This window comes from Crinia signifera, chromosome 4 (assembly GCF_055691185.1).
Source record: "Crinia signifera chromosome 4, ASM5569118v1, whole genome shotgun sequence".
NCBI lineage: Eukaryota > Metazoa > Chordata > Amphibia > Anura > Myobatrachidae > Crinia > Crinia signifera.
The window spans coordinates 289,306,181-289,326,105 of NC_139220.1; the positions used below are offsets into that span (position 1 = coordinate 289,306,181).

General features: G+C 46.5%; 1 protein-coding gene and 1 long non-coding RNA gene across 3 annotated transcripts in view; one reads left to right on the plus strand and one right to left on the minus strand.

Annotated features, from left to right (window-relative positions):
- Positions 1-19,925, plus strand: part of LOC146075594 (adhesion G protein-coupled receptor E3-like) — a 74,872-nt gene that overhangs the window by 17,802 nt on the left and 37,145 nt on the right. For both annotated transcript variants that reach the window (XM_083184978.1, XM_083184979.1), the window contains exons 2-6: positions 983-1,051; positions 10,450-10,566; positions 15,400-15,567; positions 19,097-19,176; positions 19,661-19,744. In XM_083184978.1, coding sequence (XP_083041104.1) covers positions 983-1,051; positions 10,450-10,566; positions 15,400-15,567; positions 19,097-19,176; positions 19,661-19,744 — 518 coding nt within the window. The remainder of the gene's footprint in view (positions 1-982; positions 1,052-10,449; positions 10,567-15,399; positions 15,568-19,096; positions 19,177-19,660; positions 19,745-19,925) is intronic.
- On the minus strand, positions 16,400-19,707 carry LOC146075595 (uncharacterized). The gene is made up of 3 exons (XR_014473597.1): positions 19,655-19,707; positions 17,111-17,225; positions 16,400-16,899 (listed from the first exon to the last, which is right to left on the minus strand). It is a non-coding gene; the product is annotated as an uncharacterized LOC146075595 (long non-coding RNA).

A 19,925-nucleotide genomic window follows, 5' to 3' on the forward strand; every position in this document is an offset into this window, starting at 1 on the left:
AAACATAATTACACAGAAAAATATGTGTGGTTTAAATTAGTAGGAATTAATCAGCCCTGTTTCTCGTGTGGTAATAATTCACATACAAAAATTAGAGTTTTTATTTCGATCTTTCCGGTAACGTTTTCTTCTCTCATTCATAAAAATATATAACTGTACTTCTTGTGCCTGAATGAGTTCCTTATACAAAGTATAGGATGGGCAAGAGTCCTGTCTATTTATCACTTACATATGATGAATTGTTACTGGCTTCATAGAAGCAAACTCCTTAGCAGTGGCAGCTCTTACCTCTGTGGAGGAGTGGGCTGCCGCAATGCCGGGGCTCCCCCCTCCACTGCCGCTGCTGCTGGTCCCCCTGCCAGTGCCTGCTGGTCTTCGCTGACAGTACCGACCCCTGTTGCGAGACCTGCGCATGCACAGTTGCTTCTTTGGCGGCAGTCCACAGATGCATATTCATGGTCCCGGGTCCAGCACATGCGCAGACCTCGTTTTTATGGGCTGCCGCCGCAACAGCCTCTAGATGCATCCCGGTGTGAGGGAACACCTACCAATGGCATTGCCTTGGGTGACTATCAGGTGGGACTTCCAATAGGAAGTCACTGCCCATCACAGTGAAGCCAGTCTCACAGACTGCATCTGGCTTCATACAGTGATGGATTTTACCTGGGGGGGGGCTACAGCCCTGCAGCCCATAGATAAAAACCACCACTGCTCCTTAGTACTACTAACTTCAGGATACATAGGGATGCCTGGCGATCAAGTTCCCAACAGTTGCGGGCAGCGGTCAGGTAAGTATTCCCCGGTCGCCATAACCTTCCCTTCTTGCAGCCTAACCTTAACCATCAAATCCACAATGTCTGACCCTAGCCCTCCCCACTAGTGTCTAAACCTAACCTCTAGTCAACCCAATATAAGGGCCTTTATTTTTTATTGTTTATCCATAGGCAGCCAGTATGCTGATATTCTCTGCTCTCATTCATAGGACTCTCCGTTACTGTGATGTCTCAGCAAAATATGACCAATTGTACAGGAAAGAAAGAGCTGCATAACAGTCAGTATATTATAATTACATATGTTATAGCATGTCATAGCCTTGTTTTATGTCATGTTATGTACTGTTATGTAAGAAATGATAGAAACTTTCACATACTGTATACCAAGGGTTATAACAAGGTCCAGGGTATTAGAACACAAGCTGCACTGTACTGACACTGGGAGGATGGAGGTTCAGAGGAAATCTGAGGAAAAATGACTTCACAGGAAGGGTAGTGAACAAGTGGAATAGCCTCCCATCAGAGGTGGTAGAGGCTAAACACTTGTCTGATTTGGGATAATTTTGCCAGATCCAGACGGATCCAGCTGAGAAATTGGACCAAATCACCTGCTGCAGGTTCAATCTGTTGGATCGGACCCAACAGCAGCACATTGTGGGAGCACCCACGATGTGTTGATCCGATCCGTAGATGTGTAACAGCGGTGAAGCACCACTGTCACACACCTATGTGCAGCAGTGGGGTCCGGGCAGAGGCAGCTCGGAAGTGGCGTCCAGGCAGTGTGGTCCCTATGGCACTGGGTAGTAACTCAGGGGTCTGTGCGGCAGCTGGGAACTAAGAAGCGCTCCTGAATTTGAAAACACTGGGCGGACGCTGATGGGCTGATATTCAGTGAATCAGCGTCCGGCCAGGCTTTTCAAAATTGTTTTCAAATTCGCCGCATGGACCCCGCTGACTTACTGTCCAGAGCCGCAGGGACCCCTCTGCCCGCCCCCTGCTGCTGCCAGCTCCCCGGGGATGTACATGCAATAAATCACATGCGATTTGTTGCATGTATAATTTGGCACATCAAGTGCCAAATCGTAAGCAACCTCCCGGGGAGCTGCCGGGGGCTCTCAAGGGTGAACTGGTCCGACTTGTCTTTAGGTCAAAACAGACTAGTGTATGGGGGCCTACATGGGATAGACATAAGGACATCCTTAGATAAAAATACAGATCAAATAGGGTTTAAGGGTAACAATATGGTTAAAAAAGACTAGATGAACCAAACGGTTGTTATCTGCCAGTCAATTTCTATGTTTCTATGGACCTGATTTACAGTTGAAAGGCTTCAGTCTACAAAACACCTTACATTTGGCCTCAGCTCTGAGACACACAAGAATTGTTCTTGCCTAGTTTTGTAAAAAAAACAGTTAGGGAGATTGTGATAGTGACACACATGAGCACAGCGATAAAGTGGGCGTGTACTGTGACATCTGGGAGGCGTGTCATAAACGTGACTTACAGTACATACAAATTGTGTAGATTTGGGGTTCCAAAACACTCAGGTACAGTGGTTTATTAAACAAAATGGACGATAACAGGTCAGCATTCTCCAGTAACACAATCAAAACCAACAGTTTCCACAGCAAACCCCTGGCAGAATATCGCTCCTTAGCCATGGAGAAGAGAGAATCTCCTTTAGCTGTCTTGGCAGCTCAGTTCATACCACCAGAATAGCAGTGGTGTGTTCTCCTTTCTTCTGTGTCTCAAGGTCTTAAAGTATGGAAATCACATTTTGGGCCAGATTCTCTAAGCTTCAACAGTGATAAAATGGAGAGTGATAAACAGCCAGCCAATCAGCTAATTTCTGCCATGTCTCCTTCCTGCCATGTCACATATTTAAAAAATATCAGGCAGGAGCTGATTGGCTGGCTGTTTATCACTCTCTATTTTATCACTTTTGAAGCTTAGAGAATCTGGCCCACAGATTCTAATCAAGGTGATGACAACAGATACAGAGACAACCTGTCTGGAAAGCTTTGGAACAAAGGAGGGGCCACTACACATACAGATGGAGCTATGCTTATTCACCCCAACAGCATGCCTAGATGCTTTTACACGCCACAGATGGAGCGCACTCAGACGCATTAAGGCGAATTGACCAGCCAGTGTTAACTAGCTGCATTCACAGACGCTGTCTTGAATTGGGCTTACTGTACTGTACAGTACGTGTGCGTCCAAATCCCCTTACACAAATACCGTACAGTATTGAATTTCTCTTTCGTCCAGTCCGGTGACACAGCTCCACGATGGGATGTAGTAGGGTCCGCCAGGAGCCAGGCACCTATGCTTCAATTATTTGGGAGCAGGCTTCTCCCTCTGCATCCCATAATGCTTCAGATTAGTTTTAGGTGCCCACGGGAGTGGGTGCAATGCTGAGTGGCTGCGTTGCAGCCACACTTTTTTTCTTTGGAATTTTATTAGGTAGACTAGGTTTTTATTATTTTATAACATTAGACTTAGTAGCAGTTTTTTTTCCAGCGTGTGACTTCTGGCTGAAGTCAATACACGCTGAGAGCGCAACAGAACACTGACAGAAGCGCGTCCTGTCGGTGTTCTGTGTGCAGAGGAGGGCATTCACGGAGGAATGCACACTCTGCACAGCGCTTACCTCCGCTCAAACAGAGGTTTGTCCTGGGCTCCGGGGGACCCCATCCAACGCCTTGCCTAGAAGGGGATCTTGGGGATGGGTCTCCCAGCGATGGCGGCCGCCATCTTTAAGAGTTTAGAGGCTGAAATCCCCCAGGGGAGTTGAGGTTTCTTACATGACGTCCAGCGTTTCTGGACAACTCTAGAGGGGGAGTTACTGGAGGGGAGAGACATATTTGGGAGCGCCTGTGAGAGAGTTTTGGCGCCAAAAGACGTCAGCTACCCTCACTGGGAGGGAGACTTGGTCTCTTCCCGACTTCACTGGCGCCATTTCTGTGCTTGCTGCGGAGCTGAAAGACGGAGATTCTGCTCAGAAGTCTCTCCTGACAAGCCCTTCCCCCGCTGATCGCTGGCAACAGAACACACAGATAAGTACACTGGTGCATTACTCTGTGACTTTGCCTGAACGTTTTGCAGTGTTTTATTTTGATATTAACATGGCGGACGAGTGCAGTTCTGTTGCTGGGGAGGGAGCGATTGTGATGTTTTACCATTGCAAGAGATGTAATGTAAATTTATCATGTGAACAGTTGGACCAGGGGGAATTGTGCCCTTCCTGTGAAGCTGTACCCTGTGGGTCACAAACCCAGAGTCCTGAAGGAACTGAGCCTGCATGGGCTGTGGCTTTGGGACGGTCTGTTAAGGCTTTAACAGAGGCTTTAAATAGGCAAAAGGGATCTTTGGTGGGACCTATTCCCTCATCTCAGGGCTCTCTTACCCTTGCACAGGGAGACCATATCTTGCTGCAGGCTATGCAGGACACTGCACAGGGTGGGCATAGAATGTCTTCTCTTTTGGAGCAATTTACCAAGGTATCAGAGGATGTGGCTTTTAGGCAAGGGTCTTCCATGGCCCCTCCATTGACTACTGACACAGATGATGGTGGGGTAGATGAGGATGATATGTGTTGGTCACAGGGGGAGGAAGCAGATGCTTCAGCCTCTGGTATTGAGGATTTGATTTTGGCTGTAAAACAGGCTCTGGATTTACCTGCTGAGGAAAAGGCTGCTGCGCAGTGTGTGTTTAAAAGGAGCAATAAGGATTCGGTATCTTTTCCCTCGGATAAAGGCATGGTTGCTTTATTAGGGGAGGCTGGCAAGTCCCCAGAAAAGAGACTGTTAATGTCTAAAAAATATGCAAACATGTACCCCATGCCTGAGGATCAGGTTAAGGTATGGGAGAAAGTTCCTCTGGTGGATTCTTCTGTGGCCAGATTATCCAAGGCCACAGCGCTACCAGTGCAGGGTGGCGCGGCCTTTAAAGACCAGGTTGCTAAAAAGGTTGAAGGCTGTCTGAAGGCAGTTTTTGTAGGTGTTGGTTTCACTATGCGCCCCATTATTGCTTTGGCCTGGGTGGCAAAAGCCATGATCAAGTGGGCAGAGAGTTTAAGTAGTCATCTCCAACATGATGCGGAAGCCTTTTCTGTGGCAGAAAAGTTGAGGTGTGCTGCGGAATATATATGTGAAGCTAGCGAGGAGGGTGCCAAGATGGTGTCCAAGGTATCCGTCACTTCTGTTACTGCCAGAAGAGCTCTCTGGCGGATAGTGAATCTATAAAGTCACTGGAAACTATTCCTTTTAAAGGTGAGCTTTTATTTGGGTCAGAATTGCATGAGATCATCAAGCAGGCTACTGGGGGTAAGAGTACTTTTCTTCCCACCACCTCAAAATCCTCTGGTTCTAAATTCGGAGTCTTTCGTCCCTCCTTTTGAGGGGGAGCAGCTGGCAGATGTCAGTCAGGGCGTGGAAGATTCCAAGCAGGCAGAGGTAGAGCGACCAAATCAAAGTTTGGCGCCTTTACTAAGAAACATGCAGCCAAAGGGGAAGACAAGCCCTCTGCATGGTGCGGCCCCGTCATGCAGAGGGCTTGTCTTCCCCTTTGGCTGCATGTTTCTTAGTAAAGGCGCCAAACTTTGATTTGGTCGCTCTACCTCTGCCTGCTTGGAATCTTCCACGCCCTGACTGACATCTGCCAGCTGCTCCCCCTCGAAATGCTCAACAGCACCGACCTCAGGGATTCCATGCGGAAGTGATCCACCCAAAGATGAACATTCAAAGATTTTAAATTTAGAATGGGTCTGAACGACCCGTCTGGCTTGGGAACTAAGAAAAGGAACGAATAAAAACCTTTTCTTCCCTCCTCTCGAGGAACCGGTATAACTACCCCCTTCTTCTCGAGAGATAAGGCAGCTCCCAGAAGAGAAGAACTGAGAGACGCGGTCCTTGGTAAAGGAGTGGGAAGAAATCTGCGAGGTGGAGGACCCCTGAGATTTATCTGATATTCTTCTGAAACAATGGAAAATACCCACGGATCTTCTGTGGATACCTTCCAATTGTCCTGAAATTGCAGGAGGCGACCCCCTACTCTGATCCCAGAACAGGGAGTCCCCGCCCCTCCCTGTTCTGGGATCAGAGTAGGGGGTCGCCTCCTGCAATTTCAGGACAATTGGAAGGTATCTACAGAAGATCCGTGGGTATTTTCCATTGTTTCAAAAGGATACAGTATCAGATAAATCTCAGAGGTCCTCCACCTCGCAGATTTCTTCCCACTCCTTTACCAAGGACCGTGTCTCTCAGATCTTCTCTTCTGGGAGCTGCCTTATCTCTCGAGAAGAAGGGGGTAGGTATACCGGTTCCTCAAGAGGAGGGAAAAAAAGGTTTTTATTCGATCCTTTTCTTAGTTACCAAGCCAGACGGGTCGTTCAGACCCATTCTAAATTTAAAATCTTTGAATGTTCATCTTTGGGTGGATTACTTCCGCATAGAATCCCTGAGGTCGGTGCTGTTGAGCATAGAGCCAGGGGAGTTTTTGGCATCAGTGGACATTCAGGATGCTTATCTCCATGTTCCGATCCACAAAGATTTCCAGTCTTTACTCCGGTTTGCAATCGGGGGAAGACATTGGCACTTCCAAGCACTCCCGTTTGGTCTTGCCACAGCTCCGAGAGTGTTCACCAAAGTGATGTCCACCATAGCTGCAGCTCTCAGACTGCAAGGAATAATTATTATCCCTTATCTGGACGATCTACTTTTCAAAGCAGAGTCGGCAGAGAAGTTACAGGTTCACCTGGAGGTAGCGACACAGTTTTTAAGAAGCCAGGGTTGGAAATTGAATTTGCCCAAGTCCCATTTGACACCAACGCAGACTTTGAAATTTCTGGGGGTGATCATAGACACACACCTTCACAGGGTCTTTCTCCCAGAATCCAAGGCTGTGGAGATTCGGCAGATGGTGTTAGAGATCCCACAGGCACCAGATCCATCGGTGTGGCAAGGAGTAAGGTTGCTGGGACAGATGGTGGCAACTTTCGAAACTCTCCAGTTCGGCAGATTCCATTCGAGGAGTTTCCAATGGAACATCCTATCCTGTTGGTCCGGAAATGCTAAGACGATGAAACAGGAAGTTTTAACCCTGTCACTGAAGTCCGGGGAGTCCCTTCTATGGTGGACGGATGTGGAAAATTTGCAGCTGGGGAGGTCTCTCAGGTCCTGGGTTTGGCTGGTCATAACGACTGACGCCACTTTGAGGGGCTGGGGGGCGGTAGTTCTTCATCTGAGGCTTCAGGGCCTTTGGTCAGAGGAGGAGTCCAAACTGCCAATAAACATTGTGGAGCTTCGGGCAGTGTTGAACGCATTGATTCAGGCGGAGGATTTTCTGAAGAGATCCCCGCTGAGGATACAATCGGACAATGCTACCACAGTGGCTTATATGAACCATCAAGGTGGGACACGCAGCAGGAAGGCGATGACGGAAGTTTCCAAAATCTTCTGTTGGGCAGAGACCAACGTTCCAGCATTGTCGGCGATATTTATTCCAGGCGTCAGGAATGTGGAAGCAGCAGTGGCGTAACTATATAATTTGCGCCCCCCCGCCAAAAAATTTTCGGCGCCCCCATACCTGACAGAGCCGCATCTGCGGTCACTGTCCCGTCCAGTCTCCCTCAGCTCCGCTGCGCTGCTCCAGTCTCCGCTGCGCTGCTGCCCGGCCGCATCTGTGGTCACTGTCCCGTCACTCGCTCCCGGCGCCGGCTGATAATGAAAAGTGACTCTTAGAAAATGGCTGCCAAAACTGTCTGCAATATGGGGGCAGCCATTTTCTAAGTGTCACTTTTCATTATCAGCAGGAGCCGGCGCCGGGAGCGAGTGACGGGACAGTGACCGAAGATGCGGCCGGGCAGCAGCGCAGCGGGTAACTATAGCACCGCAGCCCCCCCGGCGCCCATAGTTACTCTGCGCCTCCCCGCCACGGCGGGGGCTGCGGAGGCTTAGTTACGCCACTGGGAAGCAGACTTCCTCAGCAGGGAGTCACTTGTGGAAGGAGAATGGACTCTCCATCAAGAGGTGTTTCAGGAGATTGTGAATCGATGGGGTCTGCCAGACATAGACCTGATGGTGATGAGAAAGAACCGTCAGGTGCCGAGGTTCTGCTCACGTGTGAGGGATCCTGCAGCTTGGGCGGTAGACACCATGACAGTTCCGTGGGACTTCCAGATGGTGTACATTTTCCCTCCATTTCCCATGTTGCCGAGAGTATTGAAGAAAATAAAGAATCAGGGACTACGGGCAATTCTAATTGCACCGGATTGGCCCAGGAGGTCATGGTACTCCGATGTACTGAGGTTGTCAAGGGATTCTTGGAGGCTTCCTCATCATCAGGACCTGTTAGGCCAAGGCCCGTTTCTTCACAAGGAACCAGGTCGTCTCAATTTGACGGCGTGGCTTATGAAACCTCCTTATTGAAGAAAAAGGGGTTTTCGGATGAGGTTATCCAGACCATGCTGAGGGCCCGTAAGCCGGTGTCTGCGGCTAATTACCATCGGGTCTGGAAGATATACATTAGATGGTGTGAGAGACAGAATCTTCACACATCTAGATTCAAATTATCAAGGCTTTTAAATTTTTTGCAGGATGGTTTTTCGACAGGACTCAGTCTGCAATCTTTAAAAGTGCAGCTGTCGGCCTTATCTATTTTCTTTCAAAAGAGAGTAGCTTTGTTACCTGAGGTTAAAACCTTTTTGCAAGGGGTTACTAGACTTAAACCACCTTATAGGCAGCCGATGGCGCCTTGGGATTTGTCTTTGGTTCTGTCTATGTTACAGAATCCTCCTTTTGAGCCGCTAAGATCTGCGGAGCTAAAGTATGTGTCGTGGAAGCTCGCGTTTTTGTTGGCTATTGCCTCAGGCAGCCATGTGTCTGAGTTAGGTGCCTTGTCTTGCAAGTCACCGTTTTTGATTTTTCATGATGACAGGGCTGTGCTTCGAACAGTGCCAAAATTCCTACCTAAGGTAGTGTCATCCTTTCATTTAAACGAGGACATTGTGCTTCCATTGTTTTCTCCTCCAGAAGGGGTTAAAAATAGGGACAAGCTGAAGAAATTTGATGTAGTTCGCGCCTTGCGAATCTACATTGAGAGGGTAAATGACATACGAAAATCAGATTTACTCTTGGTGCTATATGATGTGCATAAGGTTGGGTGGCCTGCTTCTAAGCAGACCATCGCTCGCTGGTTAAGATCTACTATTGACCGGTTCCGTCTCGGATAAATGCACATACCACCAGGTCGGTTGCTTCCTCCTGGGCGGTGCGCCATGGGGCTACGGCGGAGCAGTTGTGTAAGGCTGCCACCTGGTCCTCTGTTCACACCTTTACCAAATTTTACAGATTTCATGAGTTCGCGTCGGAGGACGCTTCATTCGGACAGGCAGTGATGAGAACTGTTGGTCTGAGCGTACCCTCCCAAAGGACCGGCTCGTGAACGTCCCATCGTGGAGCTGTGTCACCGGACTGGACAGAAGAGAAAAGGGGATTTTTGTAAGAACTTACCGTTCAAACCCCTTTCTCTGAGTCCAGTCCGGTGACACAGCGATCCCTCCCTTACGCTCAGTTAAGTGTACCGTTCATGTGTTGTCATGTTATGGTTCTGTTATGTTACATATAAAGGCCCTTATTCTGAATCGTGCGGTACGGCCCGCGTGCGGCCGTACCGCCGATGTTTTCAGTCTGCACATGCGCAGAGGTCAATCTGCGCATGTGCAGCCCAATTCGCCGCAGACGTAGTTCGTCCGCCGCAAAGGGGGCGTATAGGGGCGTGAGGGGCTTCATACCCTCATTTCCCTATGCATACGCCCCGCGTTTCATGGGCGTTCCCATGCAAACGCGGGGCGTATGCATGCTAATGAGGGTATGACGCCAGTGATGGGGGCGGGAAGCTGACGTCGCCGGATGTCAGCTCTCAGCCCCCATACAAGCTATCACACGGACGATTGTCCGTGTGGTCTCAGCTTGCGGGACCTGGTGGGGCGTGCGGCCCTGCCTTCGATGGTCGCCGACCATCGAATGCAGGGGGCAGCTCCCACCATGGTGGAGGCGTACGCCCCACCATTTTCTTGCGGATCGCCAGCCGTCCGTGTACGGACGGCCGTGGCGATCCGTATCGTGGGCGGGGATTGGTTTGTGCGGCCGGAGCACCGTGTGCGGCTCCGGCCGCACAGATCTGAATAAGGGCCAAAGTGTTCAGGCATTGTTCTGAGTTATGTATCCTAGTGTGCTCTTGAAGTTGAACTGAAGCATTATGGGATGCAGAGGGAGGAGCCTGCTCCCAAAAATTGAAGCATAGGTGCCTGGCTCCTGGCGGACCCTACTACATCCCATCGTGGAGCTGTGTCGCCGGACTGGACTCAGAGAAAGGGGTTCGAACGGTAAGTTCTTACAAAAATCCCCTTTTTACAGTGCTGTATACTGTACACACAGACCAGTGGACAGGTGGAGAGAGTCAAAAACTTTCTATGGTCAATTCTCATACCTCCCAACATTTTAATTTGAGAGATCAGGATGATAGAGGGGCGTGGCCTATGTCATACTTGCGGGGATGCCATGCTCCCAGCCCCGCTACATCTTCTGATGAAGCAATTTGCACCAGAGAATAGAAGGTAGTTACAGATTTTATTTAATCATGTGATGCAAGATGTCACTTTGTCACACAACAGATGAAACGCGATGTGACCACGGATGGATCTGCCCACTAAACTGTGAAAAAACATCAAAGTGTCACTGTGAGAAAGGATATTACCAATGTGTAAGAAGAGGTGTCAGAGTGTGCCGAGGTGAGTGTCTGCGACTATTGTAGGTACAATGCCTTTATCTAAAATGCAATAGGGATAGGTGACAAGCAGGGATTGTGGTACACTCAAATATGTTGATTTGTACAGTAGTTGCAATTCATTTTTATGCCTCATAGTTCATGCAGAGCCGGATCCAAGGAGGGGTGACAGGGGCATTGTCCCGGGGCCCCCACACATAAGGGGTCCCCACACTCTCCTTCTGAATCGCACATGCTGCTGGTGCTGAAATCAGAGCATAGCGTGAATCAGCTGTGTCTCCTTTGTCCCACTACACAGCTGCTGGCATCGCTGCCCGACAAGGTGCTGCTAAAGTCACTGTCATCCTCTCATTGGGATTTCACAGTCCAGGAACTGAGTCATTTGGCGCCATTTCACTCAGTCTCAACTCCTTCCTCAGCGGTGCCGGCAGTGTGTGGCTGCTGGTATCAGGCTTTGAGCTGTGTGATGCAGGACGTAGTATTATTAACTATTTATAAACAACGGCACTGTATACTATTAGGCAACTAACTTTATTTAACTATTAATGTGAGCTACCTTTCAGTTTAACAAATGTATTATATACTTAATTTTTCTAACCGCCATTGTATCACTATAGTTTGTTTTCCTGGCCCCTCACAGACCTTAATCCGGCCCTGACTTCATGAAATATGTTTTCATAAAAAATAATAAAGCAACACATATTATAGAACAGAATGGACAGTAAGCATCTTGTAGCAGCATCTGCCTAAGGAAGCGGATGGGAGACTGCCAATAGAAGCTGGCATTCCTGTATTGCAGCCGCGTCTGAATCAGCTTGTGAATCAGGCCCTATAAGTGCATCTTGCACAAAGCGATTATATTCATAGTAGAATCTAGTTGTAAGACCACCATGTAACACAGAGTGCATTTGCATGGCAACTATACAATACATAGTCAATTTATGAGACCGCCATACAATACAGATTGCATTCTGTTCCCCGGAGGTCAAGCACCTCTGATCTGCTGGACCTCAGAACTCTCAATCCATATATAACAAATATGGTTATTTTTCGGTACATTTTTCAAAGACTATATTTCAAAGACTATATTAGCAGTTGGCTAAGGTAAATGATACAGTAAGTGTAAGCATATGTCAAATTTGTGGGGTGAGAGCAAACCTTAGAGCACTAGGACACAGCTCAGACTGTTAGTTATATGTCACCAACATATATAAATCATACAAAATAAAAGAATATACTGACAGATCTCCAAGCGCTTCCACAATCAACAAGGTGAATCTGGTTTGTCCTCCTTTCCAGCTTTACTTAAAATATTTACTTGAAAAAGAAGAGAAAGGGGAACAGCCAATAGTGTGATACGTTTCAGACAATTATTTCTAAATGTTACAATTTATATTTTTAACCGTACCCCAAGATGTGGTCTACTAGTAAATAGCAGAGATGCAGTCCTGTTTGAGCGGAGGAAGAACTCCTTAGGTATCTCAATCACTCCAAATAAATCAGAGGTTCTCACTCAAAAGAAAAGAAGACAGCAATGGTTGATACCTTCACCACACTTGATAATATCTAATGTATTTAGGAACTGTACTGTTGGAAGTGGTCTACAAATTGATAGTTGACATATACTGTAAGTGTTAAGGGGGCGGAGTGTCTCCCAAATCGATCTTAGCGGAGGATCTCGTCTCACACCGACCATGTAATATAGAAGTATAGCTCCAATAGTGTGTAACAGTTTTTATTATAGTAAAAATACACACAGAAATAAGAAGAAAATCAAAAGAGGGGATTTTGGACTCTCATAGATGAGTGTGGTCTACAACAACAATAAAGACAAATACAGAACAAGATGGAATATACAGACATCCCTGGAAGCTGTTTACAGCCCAACCGATCTTTCTCCAAAGATCCACAGTCTCCCAGCCAACGTGTTTCGGACTTGAAGTCCTTTGTCAAGGCACGCCATTTCTCTGACCTCCCCTCTCTTATCTTGGGTGACTTCAATTATCCTATTGATAATCCCATTGATTCTGAAGTATCTAAACCTCTCTCCCTCTGTTAGTTGCTAAACCCTACTCAATGGTCTCCTTACACTTCCCACTCCAGTGGCTATACTTCCAGTGTTGCCAGTGTTGTGATATCTGACTTCTACAAATACTATCTCTGACTATATCCATCTATCTTCCACTCTCTCATTCCTCTACCCCAGGGTTCATCAAACAATTTGGTCTGGGACCCCATTAGTCAATAAAAATAATGACAGGACCGCAGCAGGTTACTGCAGAAGGTCATCACATCACATGTGTAGTCAGCAGACAGCACATACATGGCAGCATTGTGGAGGCACAAAATGATGGGAGGAGTCTAAAATACAGATAATTCAACAGACTGTTCAGACTCCTTGAATCACTGACTGAGATTAGAATAGTCATCAACCTGATGGTCAGCAAAATTGAGTCGCGACCCCATACTGAGAAGGTCTGGAACCATTTTGGGGTCAGGATCCACAGTTTGAGAACCGCTGCTCTACCCCAACTACCAGAAAAACCCTCACCCAGCATAACCCGACATCCTTTACCATGGCATTTCTGCTTTCCTTGACTCTCTCCTGCCCCCATCCGCTCCCATTCCTGCCCTCACAAGGGTACAACCCTCTATAACACTACCCTTAGTTTTTGCACTGAACTCTGTTGCCCTGAACTTTCCTTATCCCAAACCTTGCACCCCAGATGTACCCACAACCACCAAATATTTTTCCACACTGCAGAACCGCACTGAATTAACTTTCTTTCAGTATCTGACTCCATTTGCTTTAAATACTATTTGTATTCCCAAACAGATTATATTTCCAAATAGATTTAATGTATTTCAATATCTCATCTTCTGCCAGTATTCTAACCCTTGCTACCTCCGCTTTCCCCCCACCAACCTGCTTTCTCACTGTCTTTTGACTGTGCTATTGACTTTTATTACAAAATCACAGTTATACAACAGTATAATACATTTCCTAATCTTTCCCTTCCTCCTGCCACCCCTTTCTAAGGCATGCCAACCTACCTCTTCCTATTTTCATTACGGATGATGATAGCTTCTACCTCTTATCCTCCTCCCTTCCGCTTGCCCCTGTACACCATTCTACACCTCCTCAACACCTTCTGATACTCACTCCAACTGGCACTTTCCCTCCTCGTTGCCCCCGGCTCTCGGAGTGACTCAACTTTTTACTCCTTCAAATGCTCTCTAAAGCATCAAAGCTAATCAGCCCTCTTCAACTGCTTTGCCCTCACAAGACCGTAAACTCAGGGCCGTCCTTCCTCTTGTTCTTTCCTCGCACTATAACTAGCCCTAGGGTCTGGGTCATTACACTTGTTACTCACAAAATCCTCTTACACTACTCTACAGTCTCTCTCCCTTATATGTTTTATAGTTACATGTTTGGGTTTTCTGTAACTTGGTGGCACCATATAAATAAAGGCTAGTAATAACTGAATAGTTATGTAACCTGTGGCTCTCCTGCTGTTCTAGAACTATAAATCACTTGTTTCCCAACGCAACTGGACAGTGACAGTTATTATTTGATTATTATTTATTTATTACCAATTATTTATATACTGTAGTGTACACATATACTGCAGTACTTTACAGAGAATATTTGAATATTCAATCAGAACCTGCCACAGTGAAGCTTACAATCTACAGTATAAGGCTGTTAACTAGTTTATTACATAATGGTCCACCAGATTAGAAAGGTTCTTGGTGTGCTGTCTGATACGGTCACCCAGAGGTGTTGACCTGGGATCGGGAGGATTGGAAAGTGAAGAAAGAGAAAGCAAGTAAGGATATGTGTGGACTGTACAGTTGAGATGTAATTGGATGGGAAAGGTTTATGGGGGTGGTTCCGGAATATGATAAGCTGCATGAAGGGGTGAGGTTTCAGGGAATGCTTGAAGCTTTGGAGACTAGAGGAGAGTCTAAAGGCTGCCATACATCTACAGATTGATTGTCAGATTGGGCTGGTTGGAACAAAAACCTGGTAATGGATGAGAGTAAATGACAGTTGACCATTTGCTTTGAAATGCTGGAAAACTGCCAAAAACTGTCACTCATCCATTACCAGGTTTTTGTTCCAACCAGCCCAATCTGACAATCGATCTGTAGACGTATGGCCACCTTTACTGTGTATGGGAGGGAATTTCACAGGGTGGGTGCAGCCCAAAGAAAGTCCTGCGATCGTGATTGGAAGCAAATATTGAAATCCTGCCTTGTGAATTGATGTGCATGTTGTTTGAATGGATGTGTACGGCTAGCAAAGAATTCACAGCAATGCGAAAATGTCCAACTCCCACCACAAGATGCTCACCATTGAATGATTTTTCCACTGGGCACCAGGCACCACAAACTAGGAGTAGCCAGGGACTTTCTCATTGGCTGCGATAAACGATAAATACAAGCATATCCGGCCTGTAGCTGATGTCACACACCCTCCCCTAAAATGCTTGGGCTTGCCTAGCGTTTTTTCTGGAATGCCTGCATTTTTCTTAACACTCCCACTAAACGGACAGTTACCGCCCCCAGATGCCTACTTCCTGTCAATAACCCTGCCAGCGGCTAGAGAAGGAAAAAAGTAGACGGATTCCTTTGCGTTGCACATGCGCATTGTGACCCATACGCATGCACCACTCACAGTGCTTCGATAATCTGTGAATTTGCTCGGCAGCAATCAGGTCTGAATCAAGCCCAATGTGTATCAGATCTATTGATTCATGTCACATTGCAGCTTGAACAGACAAAGTTATACTGTATATAACCTAAAATGATGGGTCTCAATATTGGTTTACAGATAAAAATGAATGTAAATATAACCATGGCTGCGGTAATCAGGCAACATGTAAGAACACAAATGGCAGTTACTACTGTGAGTGCAACAGACAGCATGGCCCAGAAAATCATTGGACAGAACCTTCATCTCCGTTCTGCCCTGGGAGTGTACCACATAACTACTGCAAAGGTGAGTGAGGGGGGCAGTAACATGAGGGGCCACACAGATACATTTTCCTTTTTGTAGTAATGTGCAGTTGGGGACGGGGAAAATACTAAGCAATGACATGTAAAAAATCAATACATTAAACCAAAGGGGACTGGAAACCCTCAGTCACATTGCAATATACAATGGGGGAAATTTACTAAGATGTGAAATACACTTCACAGGTCATGTTGCTATGGGCAACCAATCAGAAGCTACTTCTTATTTCTTTTTCACCCTCTAGGAGATAGTAGACATGATCTGATTGGTTGCCCATAGCTGCCGCAGCATGACCTGTAAAGTGTATTTCACATCTTAGTAAATTTCCCACAATATGTCATGAGTGTGTGGGGGACTTAGTAGCAGTATGGTCAAAGATGGCATCCCAGGAATGGCTGTAAGTATCATGTCACATGACATGTCTGTTTCCAACCTTGTGTAATATGAAGACCTAGAGGACTTGGTAAAGGATTTAAGTGCAGGGCTTGGCATAAAGATGTATTATGACATGTACTGTAACTGTGAGAAGGCGAGTGTACTGCATAAAACACTAACACTACACACTAAATTTACTAAAATTTACGGCAATGAATGGCCGTATTCGTAGCAATTTGTACCCGTATGCAGACGTAAATTCATATTTCAGAATTTACAAAGGCCAGTATATGGGTATTAAAGGGCCCGCTGGTACTTGTAGTTCTACAACAAAACCAAAAGTAAAATCAAACACAGACACATAAGAAAAATTAAACTTGAATACATTCTACATTCTGAAAGCAAATTATACTCACCTTCTGATCCAACATAGAACGCGTCCTCTTTGGTCCATGTAGTATCCACGGGGTTAAAAGCAAACCAAAAATCTTGTAACCATGACGAACTGGAGAAGCCCTAAGTGTTTGTTTACACTTGAGTCTCCTTCCCCAAATGAGGGATTATCTGGTGATATCAGACATTGGGTCCTCCCCAGCCACCCATGATACTAGGGAATGGGTGACAGGCGGAGGAAGAAGGTAATACCAGGGGGAGCTAGTGGGTGATAGAGAGGATAATAGGTAGAGGGAGTGGGTGACAGGTGAGAGAAGTGATGGGTAAAGATAGTGGGAGACTGAGCACCTCACTAAGCCGCTTTAGCAAATTCGAGCCTGCCGTATAACCCCCTTTACTTTCCAATAATCCATCCTGATACAATGTCTGAAGATGATATTTATTGTTTTAGTAAAGGGATCAGGAATATATGGAATGATTGATTAGATGATGTAATAAGCGTAACGTTGCACTGACACCGTGAAATTGAAGTACGGTGAACTGGTAAAACTGTGGGTAAAAAATAAAGATGCAATTACAATATGCATATGGGAAAGCAACGCAAACATGTGCAATACACATAACAAGAAGCATACAAACATGGCATTACATGTACAGGAGATGTGCTACAGTATAACTTATATTGCTACCATACATAACTGCCTAAATGGGTTTATGGTGACATACTCTAGAAAAGAGTGGTATAGAGTGGTAAACTCACCATCGAAGGCTGGACCATGTGACGAGATATGTCTGCCTGAGTCTATTTGGGGAATGGAAATGGCTGCTTATAGCTTCTTTGGCCCATAATGCATTGCTAAGCTAGCTACAGAGGGCTAAGAGGGACAAAAGACTTCATTAGATCTGTGCTAACCACTGGAAGGAGTTGATTAGGCAAATCACTGTTAACACAGAAACAAATAAGTTCAACAGAAACCTCTGGCGAAAGGCATGACAGAGGCACTGGGTGAGGAGAAAGGGTAATGGTATAAGGCAGTGGGTGACAGGAAAGTTTAGTGGTAAAAGGCAGTGGGTGATAGAAAGGGAGGCAGAGGGTGACGGGGAGAGGTTCTAATCCCAACATCATATGGAACTAACCAGTGGACATAATTTTTTTTAAATAAAATAGTCTTTTAGTCCACACATCATATATACTCCTTTCAAGAAAAATTTGAATATTGCAATTAGTACAGGAGGTGCGAAGAAGCTTGATAAAAAGTTCATATAAACTAAAAACATATGCTATAAAAAAGCAAAATATATGGTCACATACATGGTAGAGGCCCAAATATTCTACTTATTACCCAGTCAGTACGAAATACATGTAGTTGGTTAGCAGTCGGGATGCCGGTGGTCAAGAGAGCGACAGTAGCATCCCCAATTTCAAAATCCTGACGGGGCCGGTAAGTATATTTACCCTCTCTGCATACCAGACCCCTAATTCTAACCTTTCCTACTCACCCTAACACCCATTTTTAGTGTCTTGTCTCCCCCCCCCCAAACCTAAACCCTTCCCCCAATAGTCTGATGCTAACAGTCCCTGACGATTGGGATGCATGCTACTGGGACTTCGGGGTGTCTGCATTTCAAGTGGCGGGATTCTGGCAGCCGGCATGCTAAACGCATCCTGTTACTGGATGTAGAAACTAGACACAGGAGGCCAAATGTAATAGGATGAGAGTTTCAGAAAGTGAGTGATTTTGGGAGAGTTTTCCCCTTTTTTTAAAAGCAGCAATTAATTACACTGCAAAACCAGGTTGCCATGTAATTGATTGCTGCTTTAAAAAAACATGGGAAAACTCTATGGTCTTCACTCTGCAGCACTGTCTGAGGGATCCATCATGGACGAGTGCTGGGGGGTAGGTGACAGAGCAGAGGCACCGGTGCTGTGTAATGTGACAGCAGAGCACATTGAGTGCGGATGAGCCCTGCAGCGCCCCATGTAGTTGCATGGCTCGCCCGCCTGTAAAAACAGCCTTTCGATGAACACACAAATTGATCTACTCCCGGGGACTGGTGATCGGAGTTCTGGTAAGGGCTGCAGGCATCTGGTCCTCATGCACTGCTGCAAAGTGATGCAGTAAAGTGGCAGCTCTGTCCTTGCATGTGATACATGTGCGGGTTGGGCAGATAATATCACATCAAGGGCCTTATTCAGACCTGTTTGCTAGGCTGCGCAAACTCACAGCCTAGTGAACAGGTCAGCGCAGGCCGTCACCCAGCGAAACGACAGCCCCCAACCCCACCCTCACACCGCCACCCACATACCCTCGCTAGCAGGCATGGGGATGTTTACGAGAACACATCCCCTCGCGTGTCGCTGACCATCAAATGATTTTTCTCCCCTTCGGAAATAAAAGTCAGTCTGATCGCTGAAAATGGGGCGGGTGCTGACATCATGTGACGTCAGCCGCCTGCCCCAAACAGGCAACACCACATCTGTGCTCACATGGGGATACCAGCGTTCCCCTGATGCAGCCCCCATGCCCATGCAAATTCACACACAGACTATACAAACTCATCACAGTAAGGGCCATAGTGGGAATCGAACCCATGACCTCATTTTGATTGGCTAACTGAAACTACATAAGCTAGATATAGATCCCTTCTGTACATTTACACATAGAGATGTCAGGCTCAGCGCAGCTAGCATACATAACCACTGTCAGCAGTCATGATTTACAGACTCTTCTCCATCTGTCTCTAGAGTATAAAGTGCTGCAGAAATGCAAATTCAATACATCATCGCTAGAGGGTCTGGGTAACTGTACCATGCAAAGTACAACAGTAAGTAATGTTTGTCTGTCACACTGTGTGGGGACTGTCATGAAGTGTCTAGATTCATGCCAGGTGTTAAAGTCCTGAGTGTCTGCATTATGCATATTGGGTAGGATGTATCAAGCAGTGGCGGTACATCCGATGATCAACACACAGGGCTGCACTTTGGGATCTTCGCTGCTGCCTGGACTGCTCAGTTTGTGACCTAGGAGTCCCTCTGCGCATGTGCAGAGATGACGGCGGTGGCGGGGCATGCTTGGAACAATCCTCGTTCAGCTCTCTATGAGTTACTGGCCATGTCCCCTGTCCCCCTCTCCCAGTGAATAGAGCAGAGCAGCGAGTGACGGGACTCCCAACTGCACTGCTGCCTGAGGGTGGGTCAGCTGGACAGTCACAAAAGATTGTGACTGTCCCGCAAACAACAGAACAGGTGGGAGGTATGTAGTGGTATGGTATAAGTAGCTACATCATTGTCACTTTATCTAACCTTCAGAATGAAGTCTGCTCCGTGCTTCAGATCACATTCATCCTTCTGAATTCTTCCTGCATGGCAAACAAAATGACCATCTCTAATGAGGTGAGAATTTCACTAGAGTTCACTAGTATTTCACTATATTGTATGCGGTATAAGTTTATGGCTATATCATATCCACTATCTAAGTCCTGCTCTCTTTATTGTAATTCAAGGCCAAGGGAAAGAGGTGCCTATTACCTACTGCATGCATCTCACTAGCTCAGTGTTTGTAATAAAATGGATA